The sequence below is a fragment of the Nomascus leucogenys genome, chromosome 20 (assembly GCF_006542625.1).
Source record: "Nomascus leucogenys isolate Asia chromosome 20, Asia_NLE_v1, whole genome shotgun sequence".
NCBI lineage: Eukaryota > Metazoa > Chordata > Mammalia > Primates > Hylobatidae > Nomascus > Nomascus leucogenys.
The window spans coordinates 19,012,143-19,039,625 of NC_044400.1; the positions used below are offsets into that span (position 1 = coordinate 19,012,143).

Here is a 27,483-nt window from a genome sequence, read left to right on the forward strand (position 1 = left end):
ACATTGCTTTACCCCTATTACACGCTGTCCTCCTGTCCTCGCAGAACGGCAGGAGGCTGTGAGCCTCTGCTGTTCCTGAGCCACTGCTGCTCACCCACCCATGCTGGAGGCAGATGAAATTGGGGAGCAGGGCGGAGGGCGGCCCTCTGTCACCCCGCTACTGTCCATCTGCACCACTAGCTGCAAGGCCAGGGGTCCTGAGTGGGAAGGCTAGAGATCACGCCTGATAATCAAATTAAATGGTTAATATAATCTCCCTAAAGCTTAATCCTGTGGTTTCTGAAGCAAAGGGATGATATTCGTCCCTGAGAGAACAAGGAGAGTTAGAGTGAGCAGTCAGCATCCCCGAACAAAAGAATTTCATACGAACATGCAAACAATGGAAAGAAAAGGGAGAGAGGTCGCTGTGACTGCTGGCATACCTTACTTAAGAACTAGAGTCATACATTCATTGCAATTTTTTCTTCCCTGTAGGAAAAGAAAAAAAGTCATTACATGGCAAGGCAATAGGTTTTTTTCTAAAAATCTCCCATGACACTTTATCTCACTTTGTTACCCATTTCTATTAAAGACCTTATGGCACTGGCGGAGACCCAGAATATAAAACTGAGTGTCGTCTTTGGCTCTCCTTCTCATCTAGGTACTGGTTAGGAGCTGATGAATCTGTACTGAATTCTTTCTCAAATGTAGGGCTTCCTCGCCTCAGTGCCGCTGTTTTATTTCAGGGGTAGGTCATCCTTGAACGGAATGCTACAATAGCATGTTTTTGACCTCCCCATCTTCCCCTTCCATCGCTCTTTGTTGCTGGTGCCAGGATTCCTTCCTTAAAATACGCATTTGGTCCCGTCCCTTCGCCTCAGCACCTGGTTCCATCCACCTCACTGTCTTCCCTCTCTCATCTCATGGGCTGTCCACCTGCTGGGCCCATGACAGTGGCAGTGGGATGCCCAGGTACACCTGGGCCCTTCCACAATTTTCCTTCAGGCCCTCTCCTAGGGCTCTGTTACTTATTAGAGTGTGTACGTGTGTGTGTGTGTGTGTGTGTGTGAAATATGTTTACAGAAGACTGCACATTTGTATGCCCAAAAATGTATATTTATAATTAAAAAATAATAAAGCAAAACATTGAGTACCTGCCACCAGGTCCACAAATGAAACATTGCTAGTAGCCTAGGGCACCCCATGGCTCCTGTCTTATCACAGTTTCCTTTCTCCCCACTAGTGGTAATGATGAATCTGACTTCTGTAATAATAATTTCCTTGCTTTTTGAAAAAATATGGTTTACCTCCTATGTATGTGTCCCTAAACAATATAATTTAATTTTTCCAGTTTTTGAACTTTGTATGTAGAATCATGTTGGAAGATTTTATGTGTGTGTTTAAATATATGTTGTGCCTCTTTCATTCAATGTTCTCATTGCCAGATTAATTCACTATGTAGTTCTCATTCACTGGTTTTTGTTTCTATATAGTATCCCATTATATACATTTATTAATAAAAATTATTCATTGTACTGTCAATCTTAGTTTAGATGATTTCTGTCTGAGGGCTGGAAAACAAAGCTGCTATGAACCCATGTGTACACCCATCCTGGTAGATGTGTTTGCGGGTACCTACAGGGGTTATACCTAGCAATGGCATTGCTGGGTCAGAAGCTATGAGCATCTTCTCTATCAGCAAGTTGAGCCAAAGTATCCTAAAATGGGTGTAGTAATTTACACGCCCACCAGTGGCACATGAGGGTACCTGTTCTTCTACATTCTTACCAACACTTGCCATGTAAGATTTTTTCATTTGCACCAGTTGGATGGGTGTGTAATTTTATTGTTGTTGTTTAAACTTGCTTTATAAGTGGCTTCTTCTTTTGGATGAAATGATTCCTAGAATGACTATGTCTGTGCTTTTTTCTTTCTGGTTTTTGTTTTGGTTTGTTTTTTCAGTTTTTGTGTAGATCATAGGTCAAGAATTCCTATTTCTGGAGAAATTCTCAGTCTTTTTCCTGACCTGAGTTACCTGCTTCTTGGTAGAGAGGGTTCAAACACACTGGTATCTTAGGCATTTATCAGGCTATTGCCATTTGTATTTTTTCTTCAAAGTACTGTATTAAGTAGTTAGTAAGGAATAAGGACTGTGTATATAAATAAACTATCTCTGCAACACAAAGGATTTATATTGATAGTCTCTCATTTTCTTCATCTGTAAAATGGAGCTCATCCTATCTACCTCAGAGTTTTGAGGCCTTCAATTAAATGAGGTAATAAAGTCAATATATTAATTGATATTCTTTTCTGCAAATCAATCAATGAGTTTTATATAGTTCAACTTTTTTTTTGTTTTGAGACGGAGTCTTGCTCTGTCGCCCAGGCTGGAGTGCAGTGGCGCGATCTCCGCTCACTGCAAGCTCCACCTCCCAGGTCCACGCCATTCTCTTGCCTCAGCCTCCCAAGTAGCTGGGACTATAGGTGCCCGCCACCATGATAATTTTTTGTATTTTTAGTAGAGACGGGGTTTCACCATGTTAGCCAGGATGGTCTCAATCTCCTGACCTCGTGATCCACCTGCCTCGGCCTGCCAAAGTGTTGGGATTACAGGCGTGAGCCATTGCTCCCAGCCATAGTTCAACTTCTAAAATACCTGGTGGTTAATGCCACAAATATTCTCTACTCAACAGAGTGATCAGATTATTTTATTTTTTAGCTCTATGGAATTTCTCTGTGAGGCTTCTAAAACCAAAAAATTCACTCTAGTCCACCCTAACTTGAAAGTCATAGATTTGGATCTCTGAAAGCACATCAGGTCGTGAGGGATGGAATATGTTTTAAGGTTTAAAGGTTGTTTTTACAAAGAAATTTTAGAGTCCCTAAATTTTCGGCTTCTCTCATAATTGGCAAATACATATTATATCTTTAGCTCAAATATGTAATATTGAGTTGATAAATGTAATAATGAGTTGATAAATGGGCACCTGGAAGCAGAAGTAAGAAGGTGAGAAAGAGAAGAAGAAAGGATGAGAGAGGAAGACTGTGGATTAAAGGAATCAGGGCCTGAAGCTAATCTATATGCGAGCCTGTTTAAACTGTCCGATCCAGAGGACCCATGTTACATTTCTCTTGGCCAAAATCTCTCCCTCAGCAGGGACAATTTCTGCCCTGGCTAACACCACCACCCCCTGCATTAAAGCCTGTGAGCGGCCAAGGTTGCAAATGGGAGCTGTTTTACAAAAGATTGAAGGAAACTACCATTCACCAAACCATACAGAGGGCCAGGCTCCATGTTTGTTATATTCTGCCTTCATCATCTCATTCAACCCAAACCAGTGACAGACATTTATTTTTACATCCATTTCAAATAAAAGGAAATTTAAAAAGCATGCCGTCACTTCCCATCAGATTATCTTACTCTCCTCCTAGGAAGATAGATCTGCTTTACCACTCCTCCTGCCTTCGCACTCCAGGCATGGATTTTTTCTGTATGTCCCCCTGGGCAAGGAAATTATCGAGCTGACTTCTCAGTTTGTATCATGAAAGCATTACCGTTTATTATTTCCCAGATGTAATGCAGCATCAAATAATGGTTTTCCAAATCACACACATTTTTTTTTCTGTTCTACTCACACATGTGCATATGCACACACAGAGAGACACACTGATCTATGCCCTTAGGCTGTTTTCTCCCAATGAGAGTCACTGATGTAGGAGAGAGAGGCAGAGTCATAAACAAAACAAGAGAAGGAAAAGTATAAAATTGTGTGGTTACCACCCCCCAGTTCCAGAGAAGCAGTAAGAGACTTCTGAACGCTTCCAAGGCAATGGCAGCATGGGGGAAGAAGGAGGTGACACCCACCTTCACCCTGAAGTTGATCCATCTTGAGCACTGGCTCTCAAAGTGCTGTTCCCAGGCCAGCAGCAGCACCTGGGAACTTGTTAGAGATGTCAGTTCTTGGACCCTACTGTAGGTGCCCTGAATCCAAACATGAGGGTGGCTCCCCCACAGTCTGTGATCCCACAACTCCCCAAGTGATTCCAATGCACACTCAGGTTTCCAACCACTGGCCTAAAGCCCCATCCAAACATTTAAATTCTGGAAGTACACAGAGGTTTCATTATGAAGTGTTTTATATTCAACTCTTCAAAAATGAACCTGTGGACAGGTTCTACCTCACATGTTCTCAATGGCGTAGCTCCTCAACTTTTTTAAACAAAGACTTCATTTTAATGTAGTTTATATCCCTAGTGTCTCGCACTGGTCCTAAACCTAATGGGTTGAGTCCAAGAATAAGGATGTTGTGAGGATGCGTTCACACATGTATAGGCACACATGTTTGTTTCTTTGTGGCTGGTCAGAGCTTAATGTCTTTATTGACACTTTCTAGTATGATAAATAACATTTGCCTCCAAGATGCCCAGCAGCCCTAGACATTGCCTGGGTCTGGATACTGTACAAGCTCTCAAATACAATCAGTGGGCAACACCCTTTAGCCAGCTATGCTCCACATATGGCCACTATGGCAGCCAAGTGTGATAAGATGAGTGATTCAGAAACCCCGTAAGTTTGAATTATAATCATAGAGGGAAGGAGATTCAATATCCGGCTCCAGTTCTTGGTGTTCCTTGTACTCAGACTTTATATCACTCTGGCAGATGAAAATGCACTCTCCTGGCTGACATGCTTAGCCACTCCCATGGGACTTTTTCCTCAGGATGTTTTTAAACAGCTTTCAAAACAGAACAGACTACAGGGGAATTAGGAACATTTTGGGGACCTGTGTATTTTGCTTGGAAGCCTGTAGTTTTCACTGTGAGAAATTAACTTGTTTCTTCTATTAGACTATTTTTTTTTTCTTTATGGTGGCCTCTCTATATTTTATCCATCTTTGTATACTCCCTAGCATAGCTCCTGCAGGTACAGCCCTTCGGCCCCCTGACTGAAATTGTTGGGATGGCCTAGAGTCACGAAGTGTGTTATTTAAGTAGAGTGGCACAGGACTCTGACACAGGGTGGCCATCAGAAAGCAGCACATTTTTGGCTGGAAAAAATTTGAAAGAGAAAATAAAGTACAGAAGCACCTTTTCTTACCTATGGGGCCAAACCATGAGTTGAATTGGTATTTTAGAGAAATACCTTTTCTGATCTTATTCTGACCGGCCTGCCTTTGCTGAACTGAAGGGGTTTCAGCAAGCTTGAAAGATGTCACTCTAGAAAAGACCAGCTTTTGCCGTGGGAAAGCCACAGGGAGGCAACCTTTTTTAACTACTGTGAATTGGTCGTTTTCTTCTCTTTCTCTCTCTTTTTGCCTTTAGAGGACATCTTCTTTCCACCTTCTTTCCTCCACACCGCTCAACCCTGTTCATGTCTACCTGTTTCATTTGCATATGATCAGTTTGTTCTTTTTTTGTGTGCCGTTGTTGAACCCAAGGTTTTCTCTGCAGTGGGTATTAGATAGTGTCTGACATTATTTGCTTTCATAATAATTTGACAATATTTACATCCAGGATTCTAGCCTGGTTGAATAATTTACTTTTTGAATACAAGTCAGGTGTCATTTTCTTGGTATTTTGTTCAAAGCTGTGTTATTTTTATTTAGTCCAACGTGCATTTTTGTCATTGTTTTGATTGCCTGTTGAGTAGACCGATCCAAGGGTCACCTCTTTCCTACCTCATCTGAAGTTTGTTGATTTTTTTTTTGTTCTGATCCTATTGCATTGTAGTTTTCAATGTGAGAAATTAACTTGTTTCTTCTATTAGACTATTGTTTTCTTTATGGTGGCCCTGCTATATTTTATCCATCTTTATTTACCCCCAGCATAGATCCAGCAGGTACAGCAAAGGACCAATAATTGAATGTACACATAAAAGAATTGATGTTCTACCTCGTTTCCTAAATACGACTGTTGCACTTATTTATTGCTATGTAACCAACTATCTCAACACTTTGAGACTTAAAATAACAATTTAATTTTTCTCACAATTGTATGGGCCAGAAATTTGGGGAGGATACAGCTGGATAATTCATCTCCAATCTGTGTGGTGGCGGGAGGTGAAAGGATCCATTTCCAAGATGGCTCCTTCACTCCCATGTCTGGCTTCTCAGTGTCCCCTGGCCTATCTCTCTCTGCAAGGCATCTCATCCTCCAGGGCCTGTCTGCATAGCTGGGGCTGTATACCACCTCAAAACATTCAGACTGCCTACATGATTGATTGCGGTTTTTGAGCTCACAAGTATGTTTTTTTAAATACTTGTGTAGAGGCTGGGCATGGTGGCTCACGCCTGTAATCCCAGCACTTTGGGAGGCTGAGGTAGGCGGATCACTTGAGGTCAGGAGTTCAAAACCAGTCTGACCAACATGGTGAAATCCCATCTCTACTAAAAAATACAAAAATTAACCGGGTATGGTGGCATGTGCCTGTAGTCCTAGCTACTCAGGAGGCTGAGGTGGGAGAAATCGCTTGAACCCAGTAGGCGGAGGTTGCAGGGAGCTGAGATCATACCATTGCACTCCAGCCTGAGTGACAGAGACCCTGTCTCAAAATAAAGAAAGAAGAAAAAATATAGACACCCTAATAATAAATCAAATTTATATTGATGTTTGCAAAGAGTAAAAGTTGGTTATCACTGGTTTAATTTCTCATTTGTCTATAATATTTTTAAAAGATACATCAGTATATATCCACGTGTGTATGACCACCGTTGCGATGACATAGGTAAAAGTACATATTCCATGCCAACAAACTTGTTGATACTAAGTGAATCTAAATATCAAACTGAGTTTTCATTTCCACCCATAGCTATAGTTAAAATACACTAATTTACATCTCACTCCTTTGAAAAGAGGCATACAAAGCATGATCCCTGTCTCAAAGGGCTTAGAGTCTAACTGGAGAAGACTAATAATACTCATGAAACTACTAATCTCGATTGGAGGCATTATAATAAAGTGCTAAAATGTGTGGCCCCTACTTATGATAAGGTTCAAACTAGTAAATGTAGGAAGACTAGTAGAATTTCAATCACTATTTATGCTTTGGGAGGCTGAGGTGGGAGGATCACCTGAGGCCAGGAGCTCAAGACCAGCCTGGACAACATAGCAATACCTTATCTCTACAAAAATGTTTTTAAAAATCAGTGGAGTGTGTTGGCACATGCCTGGAGTCTCAGCTACTTGAGAGGCTGAGGCGGGAGGATCACTTGAACCCAGGAGTTTGAGTATGCAGTGAGCTATGATCACACCACTGCACTCCAGCCTGGGCGACAGAGCCAATAGTCGCTATTTGGCCAATGGGAGAGTAAAACGTATTCCATGCTAGAGCAGCAAAACCAAAGGCACAGCCCAGGAAGGAACATGGGAGCTTTAGGAGATGAGCCTGACTCTTGAGGTGGTGTGCGCTGTGGAGAAGCAGATATATAAGGTCATAGAAGTGAGTGGAGACAAAGTTTAAGAGTTAAAAAGGTAGATATTATATTGGTGCAAACATAATTGCAGTTTTTGCCCTTAAAAGTAGTGGCAAAAACCACAATTACATTTGCACCAACATGGATGGATGGATGGATGGATAGATAGATAGACAGATAGATAGATTAAAGTTGCTATGGATGGATGGATGGATAGATAGATGATAGATAAAATAAAAATAAAAGTCGCTATTTGGCAACCACCACAGTCACAATTGTTTTAGTCAAAAAAAATTAGCAATAGATACTAAGAGGAGTGAACCAAAGTATAAATATTTGCATATTTGCAATCTCAAAGACTCTGGATATTTACGTATCTTGAAGTACCTTGCCAAGAGATACTTACTGTTGATAAAAGGAAATAAATAATTTTATAGTGGAGAAATGTCACAGATACCATCTTCACCAGGTGATCAAATTTAACATACAAATTGAGTATCCTTTATCCAAAATGCTTAGGACCAGAAGTGTTTCACCTTTCTGATTTTTTCAGATTTTGAAATATTTGCATTATATATTTACCCAGTTCAGCATTCCTAATCTGAAAATCCAAAATCTAAAAGACTCCAGTGCACATTTCTTTATTCATGTTGGCTCTCAAAAAGTTTTGGATTTTGGAGCATTTCAGATTTTCGGATTAGAGGTACTCCACCTGTAGTAATGGGATAAATTGGTATCATGTGCCTCCTGATACAGTGCACTAAGAAGGACACAATATCATTGCCATGATATTCTCACCATAAATATTAAAATCTATGAAGAAACATCAAGCAAATTCAAATTGAAGGACAGTCTACAAAATAACTGGCCTATACTTTTGAAAAGTATCAAGATCATGAAAGACAACACCTGGGGAACTGTTCCATATGAGAGGATGCTAAAGAGAAATGATAACTAAATGCAGCTCTAGGAACCTGGATTGGGTCCTGGACTAGATAGGGACACCCGAGGGACAACTAGAAAAATTTGAACAAGGCCTGTAGAGTAGATTAGGCTATTGCATCAATGTTAATTTCCTGAATGTGATAACTACACAGTGGTTATATAGAAAATGTATTTTTAGGAAGTACATGCTGAAGTATTAAGAGATAAAGGGACATTGCATTGTGTCTGCATCTTACTCTCAAATGTTTTTAAAAAGTTGTCTCCAGGTATAGATAGGTATTAAATGATAAGCAAATGTGGTAAAAAAGTTAACCTTTGGGGAGTCTCTTGAATGGTGTGGGGGAATTCTTTGCAATATTTTGCTACATTTTTATACATCCAAATTTTTTTTTAATTTAAATATGTCCCCATTTAAGTATTTTAAGGCCAGATCTGAGCCAGACCACCAAAACTGAGTGGGATTTAGAAAGGCCAATGGGAGAGTAAAGCGTATTCCATGCTAGAGCAGAAAAACCAAAGGTACAGCCCAGGAAGGGGCATGGGAGCTTTAGGAGCTGAGCCTGACTCTTGAGATGGTGTGTGCTGTGGAGAAGCAGATATATAAGGTCATGGAAGTGAGTGGAGACAAAGTATAAGAGGTGAAAAGCCTGCAGCAGAGCTGTTATGTTATGCAGAGGACAGATTTTTGTGTAGATCTAGTAGTCTACCCTTGGTCTGTGGAAGAGGATCTATTAAACAAATTTATAGTATACAAATATTGTAACATAACACATACTTAACAGAATTAGCGTAGAACAGTGGCTTTAGAAGCATCAGATTTTTCAATCATTCGTAAGCTCTGGCCAGCCTATCTATTCACTGAGCAGGACCTCTAAGAAACACAGTTCCTTTTACGTATCAAGTCAAACCCCTTTTCCACAGTAAACCAAATAAATATGGATTTGCTCTGTGATGCTTTCTGATTTTATAAGGACATTTAAGGATTTTTAGAGATGAAACCATGAACATATTTAGACCACTATAATTTGGAGCCATGGGGAAACCACGCTGAGTAGGAAATCTTCTAAGTCACGGGCTAAGTCTAGCAAAAGTTTTTGATTGTTGTAGAAGACAAAGCTGAATGCAAAGATTCACTGTTACAGTTACTAGAATGCTCTAATTGCATCCTCTGGGCATATTGACTTTAATAACATACTTATTTAAAGTAGAAAAAGACCTGTATTGTGATGTCTGTAACTCTTAGTAGTGACACTTGCATTTTCTCTTTCCTTTCCCTCTCTGCTTATTATCCTTTCCTGTTCCTGCTATATAAATATTCACTGTTTCTTTAAATCACATTTAGTTAAGAGGGTTTTTTTCCCTGTTTTTTTTTTCTCTGTTGCCTTAAGTTGGTAGCAGGTTCATCCTGAATCTCTAATAAATGCAAATGGATTAAAGAAAATAATCAGTTCAAGATTATTTTAACTTCACCAGCACGATTGTTAATATCTTTTTTGTACCATGGGATATGTAAGATTACATCAATTAAATTGGTCTCTGTAACTGAACACAGTAACCATAAATGTGACTATTGTGCTTTCACCAGCACCCTTTAGGTATTTAATTTGCTTGGCGGTAATAGATTGTCAGAGCAGTAAACGTGAGGCAAGTAATGTAAACGGCATAATGACGGTAATTATCTGAATGGATCGATTGCAGTGTTATTGCAACGTGATATTGTGGGTAGGAGCGAGATATAGACATCCCATATAAATTCACATATTCAGCTTTATTTCAGTACACGTTTTTTCCAAGACATTTAAAGTGAAAACAGTGTGTGGCATTTGCAGTTCTCTCCTTTATCTCTTCCCATTATCCTTTGTACTGTTGGCTTACTAAAATCAGCAGACCCCACAAAAGGTAAATTTCTCCAAAGAAATCATGACTTTGTAGAATTGGAATTCTAGCATTTTCCTCCGTGATTCATGGTATCCAAATATTTGAACTGGAAATCGCTTTGTAGATTGGCAAGTTGGATATCTTTGTTTATTAACTAAGAAATTGTAAACCCAGCCATGGTAAGTGACTTGCTAAAAGTTGCTCAACATGACATTGCCTAGTAAGACTGCAACAGAATGGAACTGGAACCTGAGCCTGCTCCTCCTTTTGAGCTGGAGGAGGAACTGAAGGGTTCCATCTCAGCTGCGGAAATGGAAAAGCTTCCATGGGACTGGCCAAAAGCAGTCCCTGAAGGAAACAGCAAAGTCAGTTTAGTTTGGTGAAGAATGAAGAGAAGCAAATCTGGGAATAACCAATAACGGTACTTACAAAGGGCAAAAGAAACTATCAGCCCGAGCACGGAAGGATTGTGCTGTGTGGCAGATGTCTGTCCATTATGAGACCTGAAAGAATGTGGCAGGATCCCCCCCGAGGGACTGGGGTGTTCGCAGGTTTGTTAAAACAGGGATTCAGCCCCAAAGCAACAAGGTCAAAGCCAAGGATCAAAACTGTAACCTGAAGAAGAAACAGTGTTTGAGGAGTTCTGGAATTTGAACTGTGACTAAGTTTAAATGATCTGACCTTGATCAAAATGGCAGGTCACTGTCAAACGGACTTTTCCCGGGAGTTTTCTTCAATTTTTGTGCCCTATTCTGGTTCAATCATTTCTCCTACGTTTCATTGTTGATTAAAGCAACAAACTAGCCTACATTTGAAACTTTTCAAGCACCTGCCAAAGAAAACATTCATATCACCAGGAAACACAAATAAAACCACATATAACCCATGTCTTCTGCGTTATCAATAACAGAGAACACTTGAATTTCAAATAACTGTAAGTAGAAAAATAAATACCAGATACTCGTGTAACTCCTGCTGCCAGCGTGTGTGCCCAGGGAGATGGAAAGCAGAGGGCACGGAGGAAATGAGAAAGCCCAAGGCCAGCACTGCACACAGGTGGACATGTGGCATTTCCAGTGGGCTGTTGGGCAAGGCTGGAAAGTGATCCGACCCAGGTGGCTGTCTCAGAGAGGCAGCCTGCCGGGGAAGAAGGAGATAAAGGGGAAAGAGGAGGTGCAGTGTGGAGATGTGGTTGTCAAGGGGAAAAGGAAAAGAGGAAATTTCAAAGCAACTTCTTTTGCTACAGAAGCAAAAGAACGTAAGACCAACCAGCCATTATCCATTAAGGAGGCCAAACCAAGGGTGGGGGCAAAGGTGGAAGAAGCCTGTGTGAAAATGATATACCCTGGCAAAGTAGAAAGTATGCAACTAATAAAATAGCAGGAAAAAAAGAGAGGAAGAAAGGTGATTGTTGGATATGTAATAGGAGGGAGTCAGAGGACATGGTGGGTGTCGTCTGTGTGTGTGTGTGTGTTTGAGTCAGGGTCCGGTTTTGTCGCCCAGGCTGGAGTACAGTGGCGCAATCATAGCTCATACAGCCTTGACCTCCTGGGGCTCAAGCAATCCTCCCAACTCAGCTTCTTTACTAGCTGGGACTCTATGCATGCACCACCACACCTGGCTAATCTTTATTTTATTTTATTTTTAGTAGAGACGGAGATCTCACTATGTTGCCCAGGCCGGTCTCGAACTCCTGGGCTCAAGGGATCCTCCCACCTTGTCCTTCCAAAGTGCTGAGATTACAGGTGTGAGCCCGTAATCACCACATCCGGCCAAAGGACATGATTTTAACAGTAACAAAGGAAGTCAAAAAAGGGATAATGACACTATTAAAGAATCTTTAAGAGGTAGACAGGAACGAGGCAGGAGAGGGAGGGAAACGGCACTCAATATATACCCTTTAATATAGTTTTAACTTTTGGATTCTTGTTAATGTTTTATGTATTCTAAAAAACAAAATGTAATTAAGAAGAGAGGAAATTAAATTTGAATACTATCAGAAACAAATCAACTGAACTGAATTTCAAATGAATAATATAACCACACTAAAAGGGAGGGAGGGGAAAAACCAACTTAGTAACTTTGGAACACAGTATTTTTGCTTTATACTTTTGTTCTAAAGAAAAACACAAATCTGAACTTTTCCTAGCACTGATTTGGGTAGCATACCAATTTTGTACACATGGTAAGATTGAACAAAGGAGTTAAAATAATGCTGAGAGCCTGAGTGCTAACTGTACAAAAAGGAAGATACTAATATGAAAAGGAGAAGATACGAAAGAATCCTGTGGGGCTTGGGATGGGGTGGGGGTGTTGAGCCTGTACATGTAGGAGTGTGGAAAAATCCTTCCACTGAAAGGGACTAGAAGCAGTGACTCCTTAGTAGCAATGGATACAGGCTAACACCCAGATCTTAGTTCCCAATTATCATTCCCCAAGTAAGAGGAAATAGAATTCCTTAGAGATAATGCCTGATTTCAGGGATGAGGCAAGGAAAAAGCAAGATGGTCCTGGAACATCTCTTTTTGCTGCAAAAGGAAGTATTTAAGAAATGATGGGTACATGTCAAAAGGATACAGACACCAGCTTAAAGGGGCTCGCCTGCCCAAAGCTGGAGTGATGTGAACATCAAAATTATCAGAATCGATGTTTTCATACTAATAAATAGGAAAATCACTTACGGAAGAATGTCAACTCATAAATGTAGATAGAAAAATGGAGTTAGAAGTCACCATATGCAACCAAGGTAATCAATGATTTGGTTAAAAATCATTGATGGTTGCTAAAATAGGTAGGTGAAAGTTTGATGAGCAATAGGATATTTTCATAGCCTCAAAGTATCTCCCCAGAAATTACTTATTAATTGCAAAAGGAAAATCTAATTTTACAGTGGGGAGATTTGGCAGACCCTACCTTAACCAAGTGATGAAAGTTAACATGTCCAGCAGCAGGTCCCATGGATGTCACGTGGCTGCTATGATGCACTGAGAAGAGCCCAGCATCGCCTGTGCACTGTTTCCACCAAATATGTATGAGGGAGCTCCAGAGAAGCCCAAATTAAGGGATGTTAAACAACATAACTGGCCTTTACTCAGAAAGGAAAAAAAAAAGTCAAGGAAGGAGAGGAAATAAGGGGGAAAAGAAGGAAGAAGAAAATAAAAAACATAAAAAGACAAACTATTCCAGGCCGGGTGCAGTGGCTCACGTCTGTAATCCCAGCACTTTGGGAGGCCAAGGCAGGCAGATCACCTGAGGTCAGGAGTTCAAGACCAGCCTGGCCAACATGGTGAAACCCCATCTCTACTAAAAATACAAAAATTAGCCAGGTGTGGTGGCTGTCACCTGTAATACCAGCTACTTGGGAGGCTGAGGCAGGAGAATCACTTGAGCCCAAGAAGTGGAGGTCACAGTGAGCCAAGATCGTGCCATTGCACTCCAGCCTGGGCAACAAGAGCAATACTCCATCTCAAAAAAATAAAATAAAATAAAAGACAAGCTATTCCGGATTAGAGGGTACCTGATGAATGGCAATGGCAGTCGAATGCAGTACATGATCACAGGTAGGATTGTATACTGGAAAAAAGTTGCTATCAATGACATTATTGGGACAATTGGTGAAACTGGAAGAACTGTAGATCACATTGTGGTACTGTATTTATATTTCCTGCATTTCCTGAAATTAACAACTACTGTGATTGTACAAGACAATGACTTTGTTATGAGGCAACACATATGGAAGTATTTAGGAATAAAACGCATTATGTCTACAACATACTTTCCAGGTGCAGAAAAGAAATGGAAAGGAATCGATATGGCAGATGTGGCAAAACGTTAATAATTTGTGAATCTTAGGAAAGGGTTTGTGGGATTCTTTATGCTATCCTTTTCGTTTTTTGATACATAATATTTTCTGTATTTATGGGACATGTGATATTTGTTACAAGTATAGAATGTATAATGATTGTGTCAGAGTATTTGAGGCATCCATCAGCTTGAGTATTTATCATTTCTTTTTTCTCCCTTTTTTTTTTTTTTCTGAGATGGAGTCTCACTCACTCTATCTTCCAGGCTGGAGTGCAGTGGCATAATCTCCACTCACTGCATCCTCCACCTCCCAGATTCAAGTGATTCTCTCACCTCAGCCTCCCGAGTAGCTGGGATTACAGGTGTGCACCACTAGGCCCGGTTAATTTTTATATTTTTAGTAGAGATGGGGTTTCACCCTGTTGGCCAGGCTGGTCTCAAACTCCTGACCTCTAGTGATGCACCTGCCTCTGCCTCCCAAAGTGCTGGGATTACAGAAGTGAGCCACCAAGCCCAGCCTATCATTTCTATGTGTTAGTAACAGTTCGTGTTCTCTCTTCTAGCTACTTTGAAATATTCAATACGTTGTCGTTAGCTATAGTCACCCTACTCTGTTGTCAAAAAATAGAACTTACACCTTTTATTTAACTATATATTTTATCTAACTGTATATCTGTACCCATTTACCAACGTCTCTTCATCCCATCTCCCACCTACCCCAAATTCCAGCCTCTAATATCTATCATTTTATTCTCTACCATTATGACATCCACATTTTCAGCTCCTATACATGAGTGAGAACATGCAATATTTGTCTTTGTGTGCATAGATTATTTCACTTAACATGACTTCTAGTTCTGTCCATGTTGCTGCAAATGATATCATTTCATTCTTTTTTATGGCCAAATAGTATTTCATTGTGTATACATACCATAATCCATTCATCCATTAAGTTTGAAATTATTTCCAAATAAAAAGTTTAGAAAAACAGATGGGAAAAAAACTATGAAGTTAAAATATTGATCTGTGCACCACCTAGAAATCATACCATAATTTTGAAAATACTAATTTAGATCACTGTACCCCTACTTCCAAATGTCAAGGAGGATTTTAGAGAAAGGGCAGGTAGAGCCAAGATTGCTTGGGGGCTTAGAGCGGGTGGTCATTGTCACAGCCCTGGGAAGGGTTGACTGGCACAGTTGAAGATTCAGACAGGAACCTGCAGTGGAACCAGCTCACCTGAGGTGGAGGGCAGCTTCATACCATCATTTCACGCTCCTTCTAAAACCTAATAAGCTTCCAGTGATTTCTTTCCCCTTACTATTCCACATGTCAACCTAGTAACCATATTCAACCACATACCCACATGGCTCTAAGGAGCAAGAAAGCAGTAATATCACAAGAGTGTGGGGAAGGGGATGCTTAAGTATAGTTCAAGTCTTACATTTCTCATTCTCTTATGTTCATAAGTCATTGACTAACAATGAAAACATATTCAGTTTGCATTTGGAATTATGCTTTCATGACTTTATGTGAAATTCTCTTCTGTGGCCTAAACAAATTATTAGTCTGTGAGTCTGTGGTGGGCCTTAATGAAGTGGATTAAGGCATTTCTCCCATTTACATTTTCATAGAATGAAATAAACATTGTAATCTTTTTATGGAACACTCTCACATCAAGCCATGATTTGATTTTCTACCTGTTCAGAATATCAAGTTTTGCATTTCTTTAAGTTCTCATGTATTTTAGTGAGCAAGTTGGTAAGACGGAAGTCATCCCTGCGATATTTATAATAGTACTTAGAGTGAACTTGTCAAAGCTACTTCTAAAAGATTGTTTTGGATCCCGAGGAGATATATTTAGTAACTGTATGGAATAAGTTGTCAGATAACACAACATTTCATTGATTTATTTGTGTTATTTTTGTATCTTACTGCAGGCAGAGAATTCAGCGTTGGCTTTAGAGAATGAAAATCAAAGGGAACAATATGAGCGATGTCTTGATGAGGTAAGGGGGATGGAGAGGCCCCTGATCCAAGGCTGGACTAGTCAGGATTCCCTTAATCTGATCTCAAAACGTGTGTGTGCTACCAGTCTCCACAAAACATCAGCATTTTCTCCGCCAAAGAAATGTAGTAAACATGTAGCCATTGAAAAGGAAGTGGCGGTGTGTGTGTGTGTGTGTATGCGTATGTGTGTGTGTGTTTGTGTGTGAGTGTCTGCCCCCCTCCCTCCCTAATTCCTTATCCAGGCATCTCTATATTCCTTTTGGTTATTGTTTCATATTCTTGGGCCACAGTTCACTGTATGATAAATTCTTTCTGTCCAATAAGTGTGATCCCTTCCAATGAATGAGAAGAACCATGTCAGGGCATGCTGCATCTCCAATTGGATATCATTTCTGAAAAAGCAAATCCTTGATAGAGTGGGTGGGGATGATGTTCAGAGCTGGCAGCCAGAGGGAAAAAAAATCAGTAGATTCAGAACAAGCCAAGAAGAGAAAGAGAAGTGAGGAAGAAAATTGGGGCAGAATGGAAGAAGACGGGGCTATACGCATGAGTAAACTGGATAAATATTATGTGATGATAATGAAGAGATGATGGCAAAGATAGTGGGCATTTGAGAGTTTCTGGGAGGTGAGGGGAAAACAGACATGCGCTCAGAGCCCTTATCCTCCCCCGCTGTCGCCTCACACCATCAGGGCTCACACCAATCACCGATGCATCCTGTCTCTCCCTGCCACGATTGGCCATTCGCTCCCTGACAAGTTCTCACCTAGGACCTGTCAGTGATTGGAGTTGTTATTTAAATGAGATCACTTCTTTAGTCATCTGTCCAGCACCTTAAAACCTTATTGTGTTCTGAGTGATTCAGTTTGAGATTTATTACAATGTACCTGATGCAGATTTTGGAAAGAAAAGAAAAACTGCATTTCGTCTGGTTCCAGTACCTTTCCAGTGGGAACTGCCAATATATCGTCAGTCTTTTTCTCTCTACTATCCATGAGGGAAATCTCTTCTAACAAACTCCTCTTGATATTTCTTACCCTCTCCATTCCCCTCTCCTCCGATGCACTGTCCCAGAGGTCGATGGGGTGATCTGTAAGGAACACATGCTCAGCTCCCAGCAGTAACGCCATATATAACTCTTGTTGCCTTCAAACCGGAAGCAGTCTCTCTCCTCTGAGGTCCAGTAGTCCTTGGAGTCCCCCTGCACCAGTGGTTTTAAAAATGTGATCCCTGGACCAGCAGCGTCAGCCTCCCCTGGGGCCTCATTAGGAATGCAGATTCTCAGGACCCACAACAGACCTACAGAATCAGAGACTCTTGGGGTGGGGCTCAGTGACCTATGTGTCAACAAGCTCTCCAGATGATGCTGGCGCACTTGATAGTTTGAGACACTGTCATCATCATACCACTTTGTATTGGTTACTTATATGTGGCTGAAGAACTCTCAAGATGTCCCCAGAAAATTATTTGTTTAATATTAGATATGTTAATTGTTTAATATTCCCAAACACATACAATGGCTACTCAAGCAAAATGGTATTTGCAAGTCTCTGCCCTGTCAGGACCTTAAAAGACCAGAATAATCTTGACAATGTCCAAAGTTAAATGCTAAAGTTAGTTGACTCTGACATGGCTCAGAGTCTAGTGAGGCCAGTTCAGCAGCCCTCACTGCTCCCCAGCTCGTGGTCCAGTCAAAGTTTAGGGCAAGAAAGACCAAATAGATCCAAGGATATTTAAAGGAACATACAGTGCCTTTGGGTCATATCTATTGATTAGCAAAGTTTCACTTTAACCTCCTGCACGGAAATTTCTGCTGAGATTTTATCTGTATTTAGAAGTCAGATTTATGTGACTCACACCACAGAAACTTTGTCCCAGTTCTCCCGTAGGTCAACCCTCCCCGTCAATCAAAACACTCACATTTCTTTATGGAAACTCGTAGTCTGTATTTTGTGTGTTTCCCATGCCTGCATTCCATACATTTCATCAGAATGTGTGGGACAAAAATATAAGTTATCCACAAAATCATTTCATATAAAGTTTCCACTGAAGGCAGACTTTTTAGAGGAAGTGTTCCTCCGTTCTTAGTTGCAAAAATTAACTGTTGCCAAAGAGGTGATTCGCGACAAAGAACTGCCTCTAAGCAATACACGTTTTGTATTCATGAATACTGACCCCTGATTACACATGCAGGTTGTTTTATAACTAATTACATGGAGGTAGATAATCCATTTTCACACATTGTAAGAGAACACTCTCAATGGGGTAGTTGAATGTAGTAATAATGCCAACTGGAAATTCTTTTCAAGGTTTTTTATACTAATTAAACAAACTAACAAGGTAAGGCCTCATGTAAGTTTTTTCCTTGCTAGTGGGTGTCATCAAACATACACAGGTGGATAAATGTAAATTTAAAATGTTTTTCAGACAGGCACAGTGGCTTATATCTATAATCCGACCACCTTGGGAGGCTGAAGAAGGAGGATTACTTGAGCCCAGAAGTTTAAGACCAGTCTGGGCAACACAGGGAGACTCTGTCTCTACAAAATAAAAAAAATAAAATCGTAAAACCTAGGCGAATGTAGTAGCGCGTACCTGTAGACACAGCTACTTGGGAGGCTGAGGTAGTAGGATCGCTTGGGCCCAGGAGGTCGAGGCTGCAGTGAGCCATAATCCTGCCACTGCATTCCAGCCTGGGTGACAGAGTGAAACCCCACCACAAATAAATAACTAAAATGTTCTTCAATCCTTTTTGCACTGATGGTTATTTTCTGGGAAATGAGGAACATATTGAAGATTTGGGGGAAACACTTGAGAATCTGTGTTCCAATAGAAGAGCACTTTTATTCAGAAGGTAACAGACTCACATTCCTAGATACACACACACACATATACCCTGGCTTGCTAGGCATGCACATTCACAAGTGCACACACCTACAAATGCATGTGCACACACCTGTATACAAACAGGTGTGCAGGCATACACTTCATCCTCACCGCTACTGCTCCCTATCTTATCTCCCTGCCTTGCAGTACAAAGGAAAAAACAAGGATTAATCTTAGAGTTTGGAGGTTTGCATGTTAGAATCAAGCTTCTTAGTCTAGCTATTTGACAGACACTTACTGGCGAGCAATGACTTGCTATTTATTCACAGTATTGCCTTAGCCACAGTTTCTTTCATACCTACTATTCCCATGTAAAGAAGTAAAATAAGTAAAATAACATCCAAAACCACTGCATTGCACTTCAATGGATTCAGCTGTATCCTGCAAACCTTTACTGGATGTCAGCCTCACCCAGGCCCTGAGAGCTCACGGCACTCCCAGCCTGGCAGGAGAAGTGCAAGGGATGGACAGTCAGAGTAGGGAGGTGAGAGAAAGTCACAGAGCAAATGAGCTGCACTGAGGACTTTGGAAACACAGAATGCAGTCACCAGAGGACAGGAGGAGCAGCGGGTAGGCGAGCAGGGGAGGGGGCAGAATTGGAAAGGGTATCTTCAGCAGAAGGAGCTGCAGCAGGCGAGGTCTCAGATCCAGAAGAGCAAGTGCTTCTCCTCCGTACCTGCTTGGTGGACTTACCTGGGGACCTTTAAAAATACTGCTGGCTGTGTCACACCTCAGATTCCCATCTGACTCTGCTCTTGGGTGGAGCCTGGGCTTTCTGTTTTTTTAAAGCACCACAGGAAATTATAATATTCACCTGGGGTTAAGAACCACCACAATTAGATTATCTGAACGCTATGCTGTAGAGAGCATTTTCAGAAATTTTCAGTAGAAGGATGAAAGCTCCCTCCACCAAGTTTAGATACAGTAATAGAAGAGCACAGACCCACGTGGAAGTTTTAAATTACTTCTGATTCCACAACAATGTCTGAGATAATATAAAGCTACAAGCAATAAAATAAAATAAAATAAAATAAAATAAAATAAAATAAAATAAAAATAAAATAAAATAAACCATATCCCAGTGTTTCTCAAGGTGTGTTCCTGGGAGCCCTTTGCATCAGAAAGATGTGTGGTGGTTGCTAAAATTGCATATCCTTAGACCTCATTCAGACCTTCCCAATCAGTATGCAGGGAGAGGAAATTGGCAATTTTCACAAACATTCCAGGAGGAGCTTCTGCACGAAAAGTTGGAGAAACTGCTTCTTCCTCTCCAATCAGAGCTGGGCCCTTACACGCAGTGACGACGGTGGAGTTGAGTTATTTTCCAACCTCTACACTTCAGAGCACAAGGACATTGAAAACTAGACCTTTGGATGTAGTTCAGAAATAGACAAAAACAGAATTTTAAGTAAGTGTAGAAGTAGGTTGCTGAGATTATTTCTCACCTGTCTCTCTGATCCACGGGCTACATGCCTAGCCTGGATTGTAGAATCATTCCCAGGATACTCTCAGGCATATCCCACAGCTAGGCCCTATGTCATCTTTAAAATCAAGGTTTTGGCTGGGCATGGTGGCTCACGCCTGTAATCCCAGCACTTTGGGAGGCCAAGGCGGGTGGATCGCAAGGTCAGGAGTGCGAGACCAGCCTAGCCAACACAGTGAAACCTTGTCTCTACTAAAAATACAGAAAATTAGCCAGGCATGGTGGCGGGAGCCTGTAGGCCTAGCTACTTGGGAGGCTGAAGCAGGAGAATCACTTGAACTCGGGAGGTGGAGGTTGCAGTGAGCTGAGATTGCGCCACTGCACTCCAGCCTGGGTGACAGAGCAAGACTCCATCTAAAAAAAAAAAAAAAAAAAAAAAAAAAAAAAAAAAAAAAAAAACAAGGTCTTGATAGAAATGGAAGACGATCCTACTTGTCACTTTCATATGTTCAAAATACTCATTTCTTGGAAATTACAGATGATCTACTCCTTGTTTGCCCCAGATTCTATTGCCCTGGAGGCAGTCCCTGCATTTGTTTCCTCATTATTTCTGCAGGACCCAGCAGATTCCCGGCCCACGCTAGGTGCCTTATGCATATTTGTTGAATGACTAAATGAATGAATGGAGAGTATCAGCAGGAAATTAATTTCCAAATATTAGTGTTTCCCCAAATCCCACATACATATTTAGACTAATTTCTTCAGTTATCTCTTCAGAGATGAGCACTCATTAATTATGCACTAACCCAAATGATAATCCAAAGATGAATCAGCTGAAAAAAATAGTAGACCCACTTTAAATACTCTGATTTGAATTAGAAGAGAACTTTATGGGCTTTGGATTAGGAAGACTAAGGTTCACTGTTCACCCTTTTCCAATGTTGTACAGGGCTGTGTATTTCCTTCTTCAAGTTTCTTTCTTGTTTGTATGTTACAGGATTGTTTTACAAAGTGAATGAATAGTACGGATGCTTACTGACTTACATTTATGCATGTGTATTATGTGGACACACACACAAACATACACACACATATACACACCCCTCATGCCTTTACAAATAAAATCCCTTATTCTTAAAACTTTTTTTCGGCGGGGTGCAGTGGCTCACGCCTGTAATCCAAGCACTTTGGGAGGCCAAGGCGGGCGGATCACGAGGTCAGGAGATCGAGACCACCCTAGCTAATATGGTGAAACCCCGTCTCCACTAAAAATGCAAAGAAAATAAATAAATTAGCCAGGCGTGGTGGTGGGCACCTGTAGTCCCAGCTACTCGGGAGGCTGAGGCAGGAGAATCACGTGAACCCGGGAGGCGGAGCTTGCAGTGAGCCGAGATCGCACCACTGCACTCCAGCCTGGGTGACAAAGCGAGACTCTGTCTCAAAAAAAAAAAAAAAAATTTTTTTTTCTTAATTGCTTACTTGAACATGCATTATATTTTCCAAAGTTCAACTGGCTTGATTCACATTTAGGGGTGACTGCTTTATATCAAGTCCTGTCCTAGGTGGTTTCACTGATTATGTCTATCATCTCATGCCTTTTTCACAACTTTAGAGGTAGGCAGCTCCCCTATTTTATGGCTGAGAAAAGTCAGGTTTCTCTCCCATCCCCTGCGCACGTCAGTGTACGAAGTTAACATAGGCACTGTTTTAACCCAAGTCCGTATTCTCCATGCTTTCTCCTAGCTGCCTCAGTACAATCAACCAAGCTCAGAAGCATAGAATACCTCTCCAAAGCACATTTTCAAAAACACGTACTTTTTCTGATGAGATTTGTCAGTTACTTTGTTGACATGACAGTGGCTTTTCATGGTGAAATAGCTCACGAAGGTATAAAAGCAAGCCCACTAGCCAGGAGAGGACTGTCAAAGCACAGAGCATGGAGATCCTCACTCCACACACCCATAAACCTGAAGCTTCTCCACCGTCCACCCCAGCCCTTGGCTGAGAATTGGCTCCCTCTCTGAATAAACTGCTTAGTGTGGCTTCTTGTTCAGCTTCAAGGACTGTTTTACAAGAAAATGATAGACAACTCCACAGCCCCAGCTTTTCCTCCCTCTGCTCGCCCACTTCCAGGAGAGTGCATGGAGGAATCACAAGCCCTGGAAGTTTTTCAGGGAAGAAGAGCAAAGTTTTGTGTGAGTAGAAGATCAGCCATGTGTTAGAGGAGCTAGACTGTCTGAGATAATTCTTACTGAGAAGGAAACATGAGATGTACTCAGGCGCTCTCCTTGGCATTCCTGTCTCACCTGCAGCCCTGCTCCATCTCCTAGGAGCAAAGGGGAGCATCCTCCCTCCACCGACAGCCTAAGGGAGGCTGTACTACAAGCTCGTGGTTTAAGGACTGCCAGCTTTGCTTTTCCAGTGTGATTCAAGTCCCTTGCAGCCTAGCCCAGCTGCTGCCCTTTCTCTGGAGAGGAAAGCTGGCAGATGACATTGGAAGTGATTTGTTCTCACTAGCTGGGCCTATGGGTGTGTGATTATTTGCAACCCAAATGCTCAGGGCATAACGCTAGGTTGAGGGCAGGGACGCATTCCAGGCATTATCTTTTGAGCCTAGCAAAGGTTGCAGGCACAAACTCCAAGCAGCTGTCCTATTTATGCATCAGGGAAGTTAGCTGTTAAAAGCGTTAACAAAACCTTGGACAGTGTCGTTATAGACAGTATGGAGGAAAGCATGTTTATAATCTGCCTGATCTTTTTCAAAGAAGCAGTGAGTCCTTCTGGGTAATATAACCTCATGTCAGTAGGTAAAGAAATAAGGCATTCGTATATCTTTGTTCAGTTTTCAAGAGGAGCAAACAATTTTCCAAAGTATATGCCAGAAGGAACTGTGTTAGATATAGAGTCTCTAAGCCTATAGGGCAACTGCTTGGATTGTGAGATATAACATATTTCCTCCTGTGGGCTGTTAGAGTTAGGATATTAGTCCGTGTCTCCTGATAAATCATGGATAGAGCTACTTTATGTGACCACTGTTACTAGAATGGTTTCAGTGAGAGACCAGTTGGGAGAAAGAAAAGAAAATATTGATATTGGGCAGTTTTATGAGAATGTAAATCAAATCCAAAGTTTGAGATCCAAAAGAAGTAAATTATTTATGGCATGAATTAACTTTGGTAGCTTGTTCCTGATTCGACCTGCACGAATAGTTCAATTCTTCTGTTTTGTTTTGTTTTGTTTATTTGCCAACAATAAAATAGATGATACGTAGTTTGACTTTGAATTCTCAGTTACTTATGAATTGGAATGAATGCTGGAAAACTGACTTTCACTATTATGCTATTGGTCAACTTGTGTGGGTTGGATAACATTTATCACTGTTGTGATCACATATAAATAAAGTGATAAAGGACCATATGGCCTCAGTTAATGAAAGTGTAGTTTATTTTGGTCTGTGGTAGTTCTGTAACTTGTGCTTCACTCAAAAACAATACCTAAGAAAACATTTTCTTTAAAATCATGGTTTCAATAAAGAGCCTTTCTTTTTTACTTAATGTCTGCAGTGTAACTTTGAAAAGACTTCTGATGGGAAAAAAAATCCTTCTTGTGCATATAATTTAACTAATCAATTACAGATAATCTTTAGTCTTTTACTGCTTGTGGTGTGATTGCCTTCTAACCAAAAGTTGATGACAGCCTGTGTTTTAATTTTCTATGAGACTTACTGGTAGCCAGCTGTCCTGAAGGATGTACTATTTGTCAATATTGAGTCAAAAAACAATTAAGCTCCATGGAAACATTCTTACTATAATCTGTTCCACTATACTAGAGAAAGAAGCACAAATAGTTGAGCATCACCAAAAATAAATGTTACCAAGAGAAAAATAACACTAAAGTGTCCCTCAGTCTCCATTTGAATGTAAGAATTACCATGATGATTAGATGTTTGTCACACTGTGTTATAATTGTGTTTTTGCCAACTCACTGCCAGGTATGAGTCTTTGAAGTCAAGGACCATGGCCCAATCATCTAGCTTTGCAAGTAGATACTCAGAAAATTTATATTGGATAAGTGAAGGAAGAAATGAATGAACCAGAGTAACTTCTATCTGGGATATTTAAGTATTCTGATTTAATCTTTCATGCTGTCAATTTCAGTTATCACGTTAAATGTTTACAGTTTATGTATTAGCTGAAAAATACCACCTACTTCACCTGTCCACCTTAATTTTATCAACAGTAGTCATGTGGCTATGTAGCTTCAAGGTAATAGTGAAGTTTAGTAGGTGATTCTATGCAAAGTATTTTGAAATATACAGATGAAAAAGAAATCTTAGCACAAATACATACAGTAATAATGAATGGTTACCTAGAGAAAATGCCAGATACTTGAAACACCAGGAACATGTTACTGGTTTCACATGTGGTCCTTAGCTGGAATTGTGTTGTATGCCCACTTCTAAACTAATCACTGGAATTGCCAAGATTGGCTTAGATTAATCAAGATTCACTGCCTTGGGCTGAGGAGGGATTTCGGTTCTTCTGCCGTCCCAAGCTGCCTGACACTTGAAGAAAATGAGGTCCCTGAAAATATTACTAAGAATTATATTTGGTTGTTTACTGGAAGAAACTCAAAATAAAAGTGACTACCTTATTTCCCTCACATAGATATTCACTAGACAGTACAGCTCCATAACATCATCAGGACCAAGCTTGTCCTTTTCTCTGTCCAAATATCCTTAATATGTGACTGTTGTTGTCAGAGTAGCTGCTGAAGCTCCAGCCATTACTGTACTTCCATTCCTAGTTAGGAAGACGATGAAGGGTGAGCCCCCTTCCTCTTTGAGACTTCCTGTAAGCCCAAGAGAATAGTCTGCTTATGTCTTATTGGCCAGAGTTTTGTCACATGGTGACATTTCGCTACAAGAGTGGCTGGAAAATGCAGTTGAATGTGCCCAGCCCCAAAAGATTGGGTTTGTTACTCAGGAAGGAAAAAAATGGATGTTGCAATAAACAACTACCAGATTGTATTACAGGTAGCAACAACAACACAGTGACATAAGCGAAAACATTGAAGATGAAAGCAGGACACATAGGAAACAATGAGTTGTCCCTATTCTTGACCATTCAACCTATCTCTATCGCAAGTAATACTAAGCAGTGAAATAGACAGCAAAGAATAGGAAGGAGAGGAAAGGACATTATAAATCAGCTAAGTGTAGAAACTGTAAACTGTGTACAGATAATTAGGACTGTGTTTTGCACTATATCATTTTTTAGCCTTCTTGGAGTATATGAAACGATATCATTTTTCCAAATATGGAAATGTGAAAGTCAAGGTATGAATGATCTTTTAAGTGTAACCATCTTAATTAGCAACAAGGTCACCTTTGGAGAAAGCAAAATATCACCTAGAAGGATAGGCTTATTATAAAAATAATCAGATCTCTGGATGTAGAGGAAAGAGGCAAATGAGGAGCTAATTAGCTACAATAAGCTGTGAGAAACTTATTGATAAATTAGAGTCGGTGCATATAAAGTCTCATTATTATAAATGACAACTTTTTCTTTATTTTTTAAAGGTAGCCAACCAAGTTGTTCAAGCTCTGCTTACTCAAAAGGTAGGTCACTTTCTGGCTTTGTTCTTTTTCAGGGCACTTTTGTGACTATATTGGAGCTCACGTTGTTAGGCTAGGAAATTGTGATTGATAGATGCAGTACTTTTGTATTTATTCATTTAATGAAAATCGTGTGTGTTTTAGATAGCATATGAAGTAACATCAGTGACCAATAGAATTTGTATAAAAAATCCAAACTCTTGGTAAAATAATAGAAAGCCTTTTGAAGATGATTTTCATGTACCCAGATGAGTAGCAAACTCATCATTTTTATTTAGTAAATACAAACTTTAAATAAGTTGGTGAATTCTCCCAATTTCTATAAAATGAGTATCTTCTTTTGGACAGCATTAACAAAAGTCTAAATTCAGCAAGAGTTACAGAAGTCATTTAATTTCCCTGAGCCCTAGTTCCTCTTCTGTAGTGTGGGAATAACAATTCCCACTTCCTGGGATTGCTGTGGTGACCCTACAAAAGGAAGCATGTAGAACAGTTACTGAAATAGTTTGTGGTACATATAAAATAATGGTAACCACTGTGCCCAAAATTTCCATACCTATGCGTTTGCTCCCTTGCCATTCTGCCTGCAGACAACCTCAGATCACATTATCTGGGCACAGACAGTAAATGCAGGTCAGTTTTGCCCAAATTTGGCTGTTTCACTGAATTTTATGGAATGTTTACCATCTCTGGCCATGATGTTTCTGAGAAGCTAAATTTTAGTTCCCTCAGATTTTGTTTACTTTGATTTCTATCTGTGAAATAGAGACATCTCCAAAAGAAACTTTTAGATCCTGCAGCATATTCAGGATGATGTGACAAATGGCAGCAAAATAATGTATGCCATTTTGATTTTTTTCATTGAAAATAATTTTATTAGGGGTTGACTGCTTCTCATGGAGATACTTAAATATTCTTTAAAATTTATAAGATACAGGCATTGTGATACTTTTGCTAGACTTTCTTGACTACTATTTCTGTCAAAATGTCACGGTTCCTTCTACAAATAATTTTAACTGCTTCCAGTTTTACACTAGCATGCATAAATAGAGAGATTTGAGTACACTTACGTAGAGTTAGAATTAGGTTCCATTGTGAGCAACAGAGATCCATAATGGGGTGGCTTACATAAGCTAAAATGTTAGTTCTTTCTCACGTATAAAGCGACAGGTAGGCAGAACTGGAATGGTAGCTCTGCTCCATAAATTCCGTGGGGTCCCTAGCTTCCATCTCTGTATTTCATGGAATGTGGCCCCATTTTCAAGGTCACTTCATGGTCCAAAAGGACTATGCTAGCTCCAGTCATCATATCCACACATTCCAGCCATCAGGAAGGGAAAAAGGCTGAGGAATATGAAGAGGATAAAGGGCGTACAGCAGCTGTCTTTTAAAGGACACTTCCAAAAGCTTTCATACATTACTACATACGTCTCCTTGAACAGACCTTACTCACACAGCCACACCTAACAAACCTGGCAAAGAAGTCTTTGTTCTGGGTGTGTTCCCAGCTGAAATTACTTTGGAAGAAG

At 40.4% G+C, this 27,483-nt stretch overlaps 1 protein-coding gene across 1 annotated transcript in view; it reads left to right on the forward strand.

Moving 5' to 3' along the window:
• NCKAP5 (NCK associated protein 5) overlaps positions 1 to 27,483 on the forward strand; it is a 990,316-nt gene that overhangs the window by 768,069 nt on the left and 194,764 nt on the right. The window contains exons 8-9 of the mRNA XM_003267587.3: positions 15,959 to 16,027; positions 25,919 to 25,957. Coding sequence (XP_003267635.2) covers positions 15,959 to 16,027; positions 25,919 to 25,957 — 108 coding nt within the window. The remainder of the gene's footprint in view (positions 1 to 15,958; positions 16,028 to 25,918; positions 25,958 to 27,483) is intronic.